This window comes from Alternaria conjuncta (genome assembly GCF_024043145.1).
Source record: "Alternaria conjuncta strain BMP 0040 chromosome Unknown scaffold_6, whole genome shotgun sequence".
Taxonomy (NCBI): domain Eukaryota; kingdom Fungi; phylum Ascomycota; class Dothideomycetes; order Pleosporales; family Pleosporaceae; genus Alternaria; species Alternaria conjuncta.
This window is the reverse complement of record NW_026250095.1, coordinates 1,682,535-1,697,285: the sequence shown is the minus strand read 5'-3', so window position 1 is coordinate 1,697,285 and position 14,751 is coordinate 1,682,535. Positions and strand designations below refer to the sequence as shown.

The 14,751-nt window shown below is 49.7% G+C and overlaps 4 protein-coding genes across 4 annotated transcripts; 2 read left to right on the top strand and 2 right to left on the bottom strand.

Annotated features, from left to right (window-relative positions):
- Positions 1-1,428: 1,428 nt before the first annotated feature.
- J4E85_004971 (uncharacterized protein) lies at positions 1,429-2,393 on the top strand (the record flags this gene model as incomplete). The annotated part of the gene is made up of 3 exons (XM_051469222.1): positions 1,429-1,753; positions 1,812-2,099; positions 2,146-2,393. The coding sequence occupies 3 exons, from the start codon at positions 1,429-1,431 to the stop codon at positions 2,391-2,393; spliced, it is 861 nt and encodes a 286-aa protein (XP_051327437.1).
- Positions 2,394-3,073: 680 nt separating this feature from the next.
- On the bottom strand, positions 3,074-4,162 carry J4E85_004970 (uncharacterized protein; the record flags this gene model as incomplete). Its single annotated transcript, XM_051469221.1, has 1 exon — positions 3,074-4,162. The coding sequence occupies one exon, from the start codon at positions 4,160-4,162 to the stop codon at positions 3,074-3,076; it is 1,089 nt and encodes a 362-aa protein (XP_051327436.1).
- A 299-nt stretch (positions 4,163-4,461) lies between these two features.
- Positions 4,462-5,321, top strand: J4E85_004969 (uncharacterized protein; the record flags this gene model as incomplete). Its single annotated transcript, XM_051469220.1, has 2 exons — positions 4,462-4,544; positions 4,604-5,321. The coding sequence occupies 2 exons, from the start codon at positions 4,462-4,464 to the stop codon at positions 5,319-5,321; spliced, it is 801 nt and encodes a 266-aa protein (XP_051327435.1).
- Positions 5,322-13,028: 7,707 nt separating this feature from the next.
- J4E85_004968 (uncharacterized protein) lies at positions 13,029-14,180 on the bottom strand (the record flags this gene model as incomplete). The annotated part of the gene is made up of 1 exon (XM_051469219.1): positions 13,029-14,180. The coding sequence occupies one exon, from the start codon at positions 14,178-14,180 to the stop codon at positions 13,029-13,031; it is 1,152 nt and encodes a 383-aa protein (XP_051327434.1).
- Positions 14,181-14,751: the final 571 nt, after the last annotated feature.

The following is a 14,751-nucleotide window of genomic DNA, read 5'->3' as shown; positions in this document are numbered from 1 at the left end:
TACTAAAAGTAATAAAAATAATTATAAGAACTAAAGTACTTATTAAAAAATATAATAATACTAAAGTATAAAATAATAGCTAAATAATTAAGCTAGTTAAGTTATATTACTAAAAAGTTAGTTTAAGTAATATAAGTAATAATAATACTTAGAGCGCTACTAATAGTATATAGTAATTAACTATAATAAAGTTAACTTTATTTAGCTAAAAATTAATATCTTAAACTAGCTATTTATAAAGTATATTAATAGTACTTTTAGCTAATATAAGATAAAGTAGCTTAAGCGTATATATATAAAAAAAATTAGTATTAGTAATACTATTATTACTAAATATAGTAAGTACTTTAATTTACTTAAATAAGCGTAGTTTAAAGTAGCTAGTAAGTATAAGTTAGTAAAAATAATAAAATGCTAAAGTAAAATTATAAGAAAAAACTTACTTAGAGACTAGTGTCTTAGCAATAAAATTACGTTAAAACATTAGAAACATTAGAGAGAGCATTCTACTGTTGGTCGTGTAGAACAACGCATTGTCTGTAGATGGGCACCAATTGTGAATGACTTCGACGATCACAGACTTGAAGTCGGCTTCAGTGCAGCATTGACCGAGCCTGTGTGGCGCTTGGCTTCCTACAGACTCCAATGGGCGACGTGAGAGCATTTTTTCATCATGCCATGTTCCCAAGGTATCATAATGTCAGAGCTATCGCTGAGCTGTGCGCCGCCAATGCGACCATTCACTAAGGGTATCGTGACAGCAAGATGTCTTGTGACTGATGTTCGTTGTTGGATGATCATCACTATTACTACTCTAGCGGTCTGGCCACGATGGTTCTGGCATGTGACTGGGTGGGCTTTGTTGAGAAAGCTGCACTCGCAGACGGTCATTTTTAGGTATTTCGAACCACCCGGCTGTTCTGTTCGTACTTGTATGATACTGACAAGTTATCAACCCAGTATCGACATGAAAACAATGATTGGAAGCATGTTCTTTCCTTGCCTTGGCAGCGCCGCAAGACCTAGGTACGGATTCGTGCTTGAAATGGCGAATAAGCTGCGTAGGTACCCATCGTTACAGTGCTATGGAATCATGATTGCTGACGACTCACACAGTAGTGAAGGATGAGTCTCAGAAGCATTGTCGACCATATGGGTCTGCTTCTGCGGCAATGAAGACTCAGTGAACTCAGGAAAGACTCAAGAATTGAAGTCATACTCTTGATCTGACGAAGTTATCACCGTGAGTCCTCTTTCTACCTAGGTAGCATCAAGACATGACTCTATCAAGTCGTGTATAAAAGCTGTAAAGCACTGTAAGTCAAGTGCGTTCATCATCACAATCAGCTACACAATCTCTACAGAGCTACGACTACTATCATACTATCATCAAGATTATCTGCCTCGAAACCAAGATCAGCCATCATCATGCAAGCACCTCGACCAGGAAAAGAACCCGCAGACAGAGCGCAGGAGGAGCAAGAGCTCGTCTCGAATTTAGATGCCGAGGAGCTATACTTCTCTGCGGAAGAAGAACTGATACCTGAAAGAAACAATGAGGCAAGCGTTGAAAAGGATAATCACAAAACACTAGATGAAAAATTGAAAGCCGTGGCAGAGAGGGCGAAGCAACTTGAATCAAACAAAACCATTTTGGAGGACGCTCGCCTCATCCCTGAGACTGTTGACGAGACGGAAAATCATCGTGATAATAAGTACCGGCCTGATAAAGACATTGAGCACCACATGCAGGGTAAGTCAGATATCCAAAGATGTTCCAAAGCTTCGGAGCAGCGCTAACTAGCGAAAAGATCTTGCAGCAGCTATTTATCGACGTGAACATGGGTACACACCAGAGATAGTCCTCCAAGGCGACAAATTCAAGAAAAACCGTTATTTTGCATACGTGCGACAAAGGAACCAATCCGGCTTTCTCTGGTTTCCTCAGAGTGATTACAGTGCTAAACGAAAAGACGCATACACAGCGCTTCTTCTTGAGCTCTATCGAGCGCAGATGAACGGCTACGTGGCTGAACGAAACGCGACCCAGTACACATTTGGCCGGCAGCTTCATCTTGCGAAGATTAACGAAATCGAAGGTAAGCCGTGCATGTCATGATATCAGCTCAGTTCTAATGCTATCAGCACTTATCCGAAAGAGGCTATTGCCCAAAGGCAAATTCGAGATAAGAGTCGAAGCCCGCGGAACGGGCCCTTCGCGAGGATACCGAGGTGTTGTGACAGGAGATTTAAAGATGAAAGGCCGACAATCCGCCAGCGAAGGTGCAGCATTGGATGCGCTGCATAAGAGACTTAAAGATAAGATTCAAGATCTCAGAACCGGCAGGCTTCAACCGGGGACTTATGTCGAGAAGAGGCGTTCAGCGGCCTAGTGCGCCAGTTTGTGCGCCGGAATTCACGGGGATGAAGGAATGTGTTGATGCCGCTGGCGGTATCATGGTATCAATTTGATGGATTATTTCTTTCCTTTTTTTCCATAGACACAGTCTTTACAGTCAATCTATTACAATACCTGGGTATCTTCTACGATGACCGAGAAACCGATGACAATAGTATCTTACAGAGATTATGACTGCACTTGTAGTAAGAAATTACTCGGAACGCCACAGGGGAAGCAATAATGGTGCACGCCGAACAAATCTCGGTATATCAAGCTGGTTAGCGATATGCCAAAATCCGAGCGGCTGAGCCGACATCCACTGAGACCGAAGGAACGAGTGATCTGATCGCAGACGAGATAGAAGACAAGTTCGTAGAGCACCTCTTCCGTATGAGCGTCATCTCTCTCGTTCTGAAATGTCCCTGATTAGCATCTCTTACTGTGTAACCAGAAATTCATCGACAACAAAGACGCTGTATTGGAGGGCTCCGAACGAAGAGTGAACGTCAGGAAGTACATAAGCTTAAGTCCAACAGCGAACCGCTGAAGGAGCTGAGTGCGAGCCTCGCTGCCAAGATCAAGAACCGTGACGATACCATCGTGTTGAAAAGCAGTGAGATGGAAGCAGTTGTTCAATTGCCTACAGACGTTCGATTGTTCATCCCAACTTACTTATCCCATAAGCTGCAACTGATCCGTTGGCGGCCACCTCGTCTGCGCAAAGCTCAAACACCGCTTGATACTCTGCAGATACTTCCGCGTCATCTCGTCACTCATAATATGCGCCGCATTCTTATCGCTCTCGTGCAGCTTTTCTCGCGCACTTCTCTCGTGGATACCCACCATGGTAACACCAATGGGCCACGCCGCCTTGCCGATACTAAGACGTAGATAACCATCGTTCGCGTCGACGTATCTTCGCTCCTGTGCAGCGTGCACTATCTCCACAACGGGCTCGACGATACTGTCTGGCATATCGAACTTCTCCAACTTCTTGAACAGTGGCCGCATGTTCTCGCGCGCTTGTACCATGGCGGCGTAGGCTTGTTTTCCTTGGTAGCTCTCTTTGACTTCGGGGTCTCGACGTAGGAGTGTGAGGTCCCATTCTTTCAGCACCATGGTGAAGTAGCTCGCCAACTGCCTGAACAGGAACTCGCGACCCTCCTTGTCCTTGGGTACCTGGGGGCTGACCTTCATGTCCTTCTCAGGCACGAGTTGTAGTGTTGTGGGTATCGGACCGTCCGTCATGATGGCTGCTAGGCTGTCTGCGCCGACGCGCTTCTTGTATCGTTTCAGACGTTGTTTGTGTGTCTCGCCGAATAGCCGCGCTGGCTCATCGAGGGCTCTCAGCTTTGCGACGAGCTCTTCGTCTTCGATATCTTCGTCTTCGGGGACTGGTGTGCCGTCTCCTTCGCCGTCCCTCTTCTTAGGTGGAAGATCAGGGAGACCTAGCCGCTTTCGCCGCTGTCTCTCTTCTGCCGCTTCCTCTTCTTCCCTTATGCGTCTTGATTCCTCGGCCATGCGCATGCGCTTTTCCCGGCGCTCGGCTTCCCGCTCGGCTTCATCTTCTTCGGCTTTGCGCTTCTTCTCCTGACGTTCTCGCCGTGCCTTCTCCGCGGCTTCTTGTTCGGCGACGTATGCGGCTTGCCGTTGCGCCTCAATTTCGCTGCGCTTCAGGTACTTTTTCTCAGTGGGTTCGGCTGGTGAGGCTGTGTCTTTGCCCTTTTTGATATGCGCGGACATCAACTTTGCGAAATCCATGTTGGCGACTGTGATGTTCGGGATATAAAGTGAGTCAACGTGTCGAGGACGGGTCAGTGTTGGTTGCGACGTGGAGACTCACCTGCGTTGGAAGGTACGTGCCGAGGAAGGCGCTAGTGGGAGCTCTCCGCGTCCCGGTCGCGTTCCTTCCTCCCCAAACTCTCCAAACACATTCACATCTTGCGCCTGACGTCACCTCCTCACGACCTTCCTAGCGAATTGTCGCTACGTGCCTGCGAATCTCGAAACTTCTTCTTACATTGACTAGCCTGATTGTCCACAAGGCTGCAGACCTCACAATGGCGGCTCCCGCGAAGATTGACCGTCAAACAACGACGCCCTTCCTGTTACGCCTCTTCTTCAAGCAAAACTCATTCCATAGGTGCGCATTGCTCCTAGTCTCATGAATGTATGAAATAAACACGTACTGATAGCTCAAAGGCTGGACGAGTTCGACCCAACACTACCACGTCTCCCAACCAACGTCCAAATCTACACATGGCAGACCTGTAGCCTGCGCGAGCTATGCACACTACTCCTGAGCGCAGTGCCAACATTACTACCGCAACCGTACGCTGGATCGCGCATCGCATTTCGACTCGTATACCCAGACATCCAAGGCTCCAGCCGACCAGGCGCGCCAGGGCGATTCATATCACGCGACATTGGCTCCGTCATTGTAGGCGCGCGACCAAGAGATGAGGACATTGATATGGAAGGCGTTGACGGAGGAAGTGTCACAGAGGCTCTCAAGCAGCTTGACGGCGACGCAGACAAGACACTAGGGGACGTCAGGTTCATGATAGGCGACTATGTGGCATGCGCCATACTTCCCCCGCTACCCGACGGCAGTGTACCGGCTGCACCTCCGCCACTATCTGGACCGGGCAGAGGACCGCCTTCAGGACCATACGGCGGACGGCCACGTGAGAATGGTTTCGGTGGACGGGGAGACTATGGCGGCTTCGGCAGAGGTGGACGGGGTGGTGGAAGCAGATTCGACGATCGAAGATTGAGTGGAGGTGGTGTGCCGTTTGGTGAATGGCGGAGAGGCGAAGCGCCGCCGGATCGAGAGCTTGGCTTTGGAAGAGGGGGCAGAGGAGGACGAGGAGGTGGAGATGACTGGCGCGACCGAGGAAGAGGGCGGGGACGATGGTAGTACAAAGCTCTGACTATGAGTTTATGACGCAGTTGCAGAGACCCATAGAAGGCTCTGAGGCCGCACGAGCTACGGACGCGCCCAAGCCAACAGCCGTGCGAAACATACAGTCATTGTTTGAAACAGTGAGTCAATACATATGTTCGTTGGACTCAAAGCTGACATTGATGGCGAGGAAGATACCATCAACTGCAGAATACATCCACTCCATGCCATTCGACCGTGATCAGCCTCCAAGTTCGTGATAGCACTCAACGACGTATTGATTGCGAGTGGTACTGGCATATGACACGCTGAAGCATACATGTACGTGTGTCATTGATTCTCTGCCAGGCGTCCTCCGAAGACTTCTCCTCGCTCTCTATTGGTATCATATCAGGAAGGGTATCAGGTCATTGTATACAACCGGCTTCATGCCAATCCTCCCATAGTTCAAGCTCTAGCCCATCGTCTTCCTCTGTAAGCTCAATATTCGTAAGAGGCTTTCGTATGCTTCCAACTCTGACTCCGCAGCAGCTTCCCACCGCGCCCGTTTCGTGTGCATATTGAGCACTTGCGCCACTGTGCGACTACCCTCTCTCGTCGATGTGGGCTCATATACTGGGGCACGACTTCGGGTCCTCGCTGGCTCAGAAGCCACGATCTCGCAGACAACATCTGTTGGTCTAGGAGTCAACTCAGGCTGTATGGAGCAATGTTAGCGCTGAGGAAATCTCACCTCGAATCTGTTTCTTGATTTCCTCCTTTGTCCTAGGGATGTCCGCCTCCAATGTTTGCCGCGCTGGTCGCTTCGTGTTGTGTTCACGATAGAACACCTCATCGTCAGGGTACGTTCCTTGCTCCCGAGCGGCGCTGTGTTCCGTACTCTCTCTGCTCGAAGGTATTGAAGGTCCGCTAACCATGCGATCAGGTTCTGTAGGGCTTCGTTGTGTGGGTAGAGGCATTATGCGTAAACTTAAGGGAGTGTGTGCGATATGTGTGCTGCACTAGAAAACTCGAAGAACTCCTGGCTGTGGCAGGTCCATGAACTGGTATTGAAGATGTCCATGTTGCACTCCATCGCGGATGACTGCGTGGGTGACAGTCGTTGGAACATTCATTCAATTCTGACGTGACCGACATCCTGTGACTGTGACATCAAGTGCGAGCGTTGGACGTTTGATGGTACTTCCTCACTCGTCATTGAGCGCCCTACAGAGCAACGGAGTCATGCTCGTGACAACATCCAGAGTCAAAACGCAGGTACCATCACTTCCGGGCCACAGATGTCACACCCTTACTTCGCTCAATCATCTTCACAATAGGGTTCCGGCGAGAGGGCTCACAACGATATAGTCTTCATCTCCAACGGTGGAGTATGCCTGGTTTACTGACTTTAACAATGACATGTTGATGATCTCGATCGAAAGCAGATCTAGTATTCATCGACACTGGAACAACATGTCATCAGAAGTTAATATGGTCACTTCACGGGCAGTGTGTGCATTTGCCTTCATCTCTTCCTTCGTACGTGTGTGTCAGTGCCATCAGAGTCTCACGTTTCACTCCTGTCAGCCGACGACAAAGTCTCAATTGCTCACACTAGGTATGACTTCTGAAGCTGTTGCATTATACATTGAGTTTTTCGATGCCAGAGTAGCTAGCTTAAATCTATCGTAAGCGTCTACAGCATATCAGGTCCTATAGTTTGTTGTCGTATAGTACAATGTATACATCTAGGATATTGAACAGTAGGACAGAAATTCCAGAAAGAACACTGTCCTTGTGCTGGCAAAGAAACGGACTGCGACCTCTTCTAATGAACAAGTGGGGACTAAGTCACAAATACATGAATGCTAGAGACAGAATGCCTACACTGATGCAGTTGCTTACACCTACTATGCATTGTCTCTAATAGAAATTGGATTATGTATTTATCTGTTGAGGGTTGCGCATCTGGTGATAGCGGTTGCGTAAATCCGGTAGCGTTGCTGCTGTTTCGCGGTAGCCAGACCTGCCCAATTAGCTTCACTCGCGAAGTGGGGCGTCATCCTGTTCAGCTGCGGGACGCCCTGAACACGTGACCTGATCGCGGCCGAGAAGACATTTATGGAACTGCTCTTCTGCGTCACTTACCATCAGGGATAATGATTGTTGCAACCCGAATTCATTTTAATTGCTGTCCGAGCAGTCTACACTGTGACCTTAATTGACACTTTTCCAGAAAGCTCCCAAGGATGTCGCCTCGCGTGCGCATGGAGCCCCACCTTCCACAACGATGATCTGATGAGGCGTCGCACCGAGAGCAGAGATCTTACTCCCAGTGTTTGGAAACGAGAGTTCCAGATTGCGAACCATCACAAAGAATTCCGCGCTTCCTATTTCCCGTCATCCGTCCCGACAGCAAGATAGTGTGTCGGGTTCCGCACCAGAAAGCCTACGTACTTTTAAGGTGTTTCTGGGGCACATAGGGTCTTGCAAAATGGGCAAGAGATATTATCACGAACCGCTCGATCATTCGTTATCCCAAATTCGGGTTTTCACCCTGCTTCCAGCGTCTGAGTTCTCATCACCTCTTCGCGGCCGGCTCACAATCCAATCGTTCTCGCCACGACCGATAGCCTATGAGGCTCTTTCGTATGTGTGGGGAGAACAAGGAGGAGATGAGACACTCGAAGTCGACTGCATGCCCCTAGCGATAACGTCTAATCTCTCACTGGCTCTGAGATACCTACGATACGCAAACCGGTCACGAGATCTGTGGATAGATGCTGTGTGCATCAACCAAGATAGCCCTGAGGATAAGTCTCGCGAAGTTCGAAAGATGCGCCGGATATACTCATCCGCGTCAAGGGTGCTCATCTGGTTAGGTGAAGAAGACATCGAAAAAGGGATAGCTATAAACGAACTGAAGCTTCTTGCACAGAACGGGTTCGATCGTTCTATCAACTTCAAGGAAGCTCACCACATTTGGGCGAAAGTTGGAGTCCTTACTCGATGTCCATGGTGGAGCCGCGTTTGGACCGTTCAAGAAGGCGTTGTAGCAAACAACGACTCGCTCTTGATATGTGGACATAACCAGGCTTCATGGACTCTTTTTGTCGACATTATAGAGTACATAACGTCTTCGAGGATTTCCGGATATACGAAAAATGCCGGGACTTACCCATACTTGGACTTCGCCCGTGTATATCGAGTCTATCAGACCACCAAAACGATCCCTTTGGAAGACCTTATCTATGCATCTCAACAGAGGAACGCGTGCGATCCTCGAGATCATATCTATGCTCTCCTTGGTCTTGTAGAGAAGCCATTTTTCGAGCCTTTCGAACCAGACTATTCGCAGTCAATCTCATGGGCATTCCAGACGGCCGTGACCACTGTCATCAAACAGCGACAAGATCTACGTTTCCTCATGTACATTGTACTAGCACACACGTACTCGAGCTACATCGGCCGCCCTTCCTGGGGGCATGACTTCACTGCAGATGTGGAGCTTCTCCGCGGGGACAGCGACTTTCTACGATACCGCTATAGCATAGAACACGAAGGTGCTACTACAGGGCGAAAGTACTGTCAGATCCAACATGATGTTAGAAAAAGTATCATTAAACTCACTGGAACAGTCATTGGATCGATTGAAATAGCCGAATCGCTCTTTTCTGAACCTTTAGCTGAATCTATTACCGACCCTTGGATCGAATACGGCCCCCTGTATCCTCCATACCTTGACCCATTCGTGCCGTGGCTCTTGGAAATCATGGAGAGATTCACTGCTACTACGAGAGAAGCATGGACGAGGCGTCTTGCTCCTGAGATTGTGGACAAGAAGATACGTGCGGGAGATGTTTGGCGAACCTTCTTGAATGGCGCGGACATAAACTATTACAAGAGCAATTGTCGAGACCTGAAGCCTCTTGGTTTCGTGGATGAATTTGAACTCCTGCAAAGCTACTCAACACTTGATGCATGGCGATTACTACGATCACAGCATGAGAGTGAGGAAGGCGGTAACGAAACGAATGCCAAACTCGCGAGGGCCGTATTTCGGAACATCATACGAGATCTGAGCAACAGCGAAACACGCCAGTGGTGTCTTTTTACGACCACGAATGGATACGCCGGCTCGGCTGTGCGGGAGCTTCAGCATGGTGATGTCGTTTGTATCTTATTTGGTTGCGCTTTGCCACTCATTCTGAGGCCCCAAGCTGACGGAACACATGTGATTGTCGACGCCGGTTATGTAGACGGGATCATGGGTGGGGAGTTTCTGAGAGACAAAGCACACTACACGGACACAGAGTTCCTCATTAGCTGAGGAATTTTACTGGAGGCTGTTGGTCTCTACTATTTGTTCCTGCTTGGCGAAGCACCAGACACACGTCTTCGTTGAGATGTAAATGCAGCAAATCATCGTAATGCTGATGCGCCCAAATCTATCGCTCGATCACACACCACTCTCATGTCGGAAAGCGGCACATAACAGACCATACCGATGACTGGACTACCCGCCGGCACGCAAACGTCCTTCAGTATCCAAGAAATGTCTCCCAGTTCATGATCATTTCCACCTCCATCAACATCATCTCAATGTATTGTATCACACTGCTTGTCATGGGACGATAAGAATAGCACTGTTGGCGTGCTGCAAGCTGAGGTGGTGTGTTGGACCTTACGATTGAGGACGAGGAGGTGTGGAGGCGAAGCAGGCGGTGTCGCATGCACGCCCGCCCATACACACATGAGCCATCCACTGCAGCATCAAGGGACAGTGAACGTCATCGCACCTCCAAGTAACTGTTGGTTCTATTGTTAAGCTCCAATTCACAGCTTAGCAGACATCATTGTTCTAGAAGGCTGGAAACTTGGAGTCGCACAGTCCACTTCCTAGCGTTGATAAGCTGGAAGGTCTGGAAGACCACACGGCTGAATCGACCACTACGACTGGCAGCCACTACCGGCATTCCTCCACCAACTCTGCTCGGGCCGCTGAACGGTCGACTGCCCGCCTGCATGCGTAGCATGGAACGTCTTTGCAAACGTCTACGCAAGGGCTTTGTCCTTTCGTCAGTGATGCGTCTATCGACCGCTTTCCTGCAAGCGAGGAGATGTTGATCAGACGATCCGTACTACACGCTAGAGGCGAAGGAAGAGCGCAGGATCGTTACCTCGTTGAGGGGTAAACGCTGTCTACGAAGGCGTGACGAAACGGGTGCGCGGCAATCCCGGCAATCACAGCGGAAGCTATCGCTAGCGGGGAGTTGGATGATGATGTTGCAGGATGCATCGAAGAAAGTCATCATGGCTCAATGAAGGTGCGACACGAAATCTACACCGCATGTCGCGCGAGGTACTGATCGCCAATACAGCACAAGCTAGTGGTGTGTAGCAAGTCGACCCATGTACAGAGGCTTCATGTGCAGATGCTGCCTTCTACCTGGAGGCCTTGGACTTGGGCGGGGCACAGACTTACGCAGCCAGTCAAGATTGGTGTGATGCGTTCGATTCGATCATATCTCGATTCGAATCATGCAAGAGCTTGGGCCTTGCTGCATCATGCTCAGCGCAAGTCTGGGGCTCAGTGGAAAATTGGAGATGCGCGCGTGCCCAACCATCATTCTGATGGTGTTCAAACCTCATCCAGAAAGCCCGCATACTGATTGAAGCCATCGTATGCAAGGGCAATGATGAGTTGAAGCTACGGTCGGTACCTGCCTCAACTCAAAGGGTCGGCAGTGTCCTATCTAGCCCCGGGCCGAACGGTGAAGCGGGTGTTGTGTCGAACGATGAACAGCCCATCACTAAAACTCTCTGTTGTAATATGTAAGGCCAGTCTCGAGGGTGGGGTAGTGGGTCATCTGCCAGCAGGTAGCGCAGAAGCGCGGTCAGTTCGGATTTGGAAGGCGATATAGGTGAGCTGCCCATATTTTAGACGCTTTCGGACGTCTTCTCAACAGAAACTGTACGTCTACGGCAAAGTTGTTCTACATCAGGATGGGCTCGTTGTTGGGGTCTTTTTTGGGGGTGTGAGGGACGTGTTGGGTGTCATGGTTCTTACTTGATCTTTCGCGTCTATAATATGTCATTTTACTGTTTTCATGTCAGCAAACATGTCTGGACAAAGCGTTTCGTGGGTTACCAGAAGTAGATGCAATCCTTTGTTCCTCCTACAGTGTATCATGGTGTGGCCCAGAGGCGCTCTTACCCCTTCTCACACCAGACTGATCCTATCTAGCTGCGTTCTTGCAGTCTTCGCAGCCCATATTTCTCCAAGATGTCCACCACGAGCTCCACGTATAGACATGCGACTACAGCGCCAGTGACGTCGCCGTTGGAGTAGATACCCTGTCATTCTCTACTACAAATGCATCCTACTCCTACAACAACTGTGCGAGGCCCTACTTTCGTACGAGACTACTCTGCGTGCATGAGTGAGCCCTCAGACTAGGCGGTTAATGCGGGTGAATTGCAGATTCTAATCTGAGAAGGGGTGCTGCGCCGGGTTGTGGCTTGCTGTGCCGCACTCTCGTTGGCTCCTCTAAGCGCTGCGGCGCGCGGAAAACTGATATGCCTTCCCATACGTCGATTCGAGCGGCGCACGAACCGCAATGGCAGACCAGTGTCTTTTCTTTCACCGCGATTATGCTGGTCGATCCAATGATGTTGTTCCGGTGAGCATGCATTCCCAATCTCAACGCATTCTCGAGGTTGAGGTTGGGGAGATGCAGACTTTCAGCGATTACAATCTCGCTTTGCCAGATGCGGGGAGAAAAGTATCGGTGAAGGACCTGCAATCTGGATTGGTATTCCTCCATCGTAAGATCGCATCTGGAATCGTAAATGGTACGACACTAACGTCCACATACAGCGTACAGGACACCTTCAGTCAAAGATCATCCTTCGATCGTGGTCAGTGCGCGGGAACTTGTCTTCCTGGAAGTTCACTCCTGCTTTCGCCAGAGCATTGACAGCTTACCTAGGCATCCCTCACAGGGTACAACCCTGCTGCCATGCAGTGTGCTCATCTATCCGGCAAGTCAGAGAGCTAGCTAAAACCGCACGTCTCTCCTCTCCACGGAATCTAACGAACCGGGCGTTTTCCGCTGACAAGCACCTGCATATCGCCTCTCCCTGTCCTCGGGGCTGTGTGTAATCGGTGAGGGTGCCCCCAATCTTTTTCTGCGAATAAATATGATTGGCTGTATGTGATCTTCTGACCGATGTTTATTCCTTCCATGCATGTTCGATCGACGAATCAGTTCAGAATGATGCATTAGCGTGTAGTCGGACCAAGCTGTCGCAAGTCGTCGATGATTGCCATGCTGGGACGACTCGCTAGGCGCAACGAAAGACGCTGAAATCCATCCTCGGTGTTGGGGGCCGGATAACGAGTAATGTTAAGCGAAACGCCTCATGAGGCGCTGTTCAACTGGTCATTAGGTGGGCGTGTCGAAAACTCTGTTTCTGGCCTTTCAGGTGTCACCTAGGAGGGTCAAGATTGCGACAAGACAGCAAGGTGTTCATTAAGATTTTATAGTCATTCATACAGCTATGCGCGCTAAAGAGATCTATGAACAGTGGAGAATTAGAAGAAATGGTACAGAAGCATGCCGAAGCACGATGATGACTTGCCTCCCCAGCGCCAGGTACCCTCAAAAAGTAATGTAAAATAAGAAGAAGAAATCATGTAAACATCATCAGCAGTGACATGAAGCGCACTACTTTCAATCAAAGCTTCGCTCTCATGTTCCTTTCCTTCAGCAGGTTCAGTTTCATCTTGAGACGTCTGATGAGCGGCCGCTCCTTGGGACCGAGAATTGCCTTCAACTCAGGAATGCTCATCTTGTTGTTCTTCCCTGCTCTGCCTCCACGGTTCACGTGCGTCCAGTAGTGATCACGAAGGTTGTCACCCCTAGAGAAGGTCTTGGGACACACTTTGCAGAAGTGGCACCTGTCATTGCCATGGACAGTCCTGACGTGGCGTCGAAGGTGTTCCGGTCGTTGGAATCTTTTTGGGCATGGGACTCCAGGATGGTCCTTGTCGTCTAGAGGACATTGCCAGTGCCTTACGTCAAGCGTGTGATGGAGGGGATACGAAGCAGGATTCTCGCCCCATTTTCCGAGCTTCATGACGTTGGCATTCGCTCCAGACCGCCGGGAGGACGAGTATGACGAACCGTGCAACGAGGCTTCATCATCGCTCTCAGAGTCTTCGGATTCTGAGTCGCTTTCCTTGTCACTGTGCCCAGCGTCACTAGGCAGTTCCTTCTTCAAGGGCCCTGGGTTAGCAACCCTGGCAGTAGTAAAGGGAGCTGGCGCGTGGTAGGGAATGTATGCCGGGGCTACTGAAGGACCAGAGTGAGGGACGTATTGCTGAACCGGTTGCAGTGACATCTGATCGCAGGCTGGACCACCGTGGTAAGGCAACGAAAACTGTTGCGAGCCCCATGTGGGAAGGTCAGGGTAACTCGGTCTCCAGACATGTTCTGGTTCTGCTGCCCAGGCTTCGTGGTTGACTGGAGAGCGAACATGATGGAATGCCGGGCTTTCGACGTTATCGTACATTGGCATGCCGGTGTAAGGTGGCGTGGGAAGGCTCTCGTTGTGGCTTATCGAAGAACTTGTGGACATTGGACTGCCACAGCCTGGTCCCTCGAGTAGCCATGGATCGAAGGCGTCTATCGGAGCGCTCAATGATCGCGTAGTTGATGTCTCGCGAGCAAGGTGGTGGAAAGACATCCGTTCATCGTACGATCCGTTACCATGCTTCATGGGGATAGGCTCATGCGAATCACATCGGGAGAGATCCTGCGATCCAGGATAGTCCACCACGTATTGGTAAGGGCTCGAAGTGAAGGACTGGACACGTCGTTGCTCCATGATGGCGTGGTAAGACTAATGCTCAGTCAGTGATGCTCACAGGTGTCGAGTACATAGACATACTGTGTAGGTAGAATATGAATATGCAATGAACAATGTGAGAGTCGTATAAAGACAAGAGTATGGTAGAGTGCTTGGTGGATGTGAGACCTGAGGTTGATTGTTACACTGGCAGGACCGCGCCAATATAATATAGATCAGATGCAATAGCGAGCGCTCAACCATGCCACAGGCTCCGAGGAGTGGTTCATAGGGTTCAGCAGAGAAAGGAATGCTAACGATCGGTGAAAACGACAGACCCAGCAGGATGGTACCTGAGCGACTTGGCGTACTCGATGCCAGCATGCCGCTGCGTGCGTGCACAGCCTGACCGCGAACGAACAACGGCTCGAGCTAGCATGGGTAGACGAGCTAGTGTACGGCGTAGTCGAGCACTTGAGTCTTGAACGCTTCGGGCTTTGTTAGACGACCGAAGTTTTGCAGGCATGTATCCTAGTCGCAAAGTGCCTCATGTTTTTCTTGATAGTTGCTCTTCATCGAGTTCCAATATCCTGAATAAGGCCCCATCCGA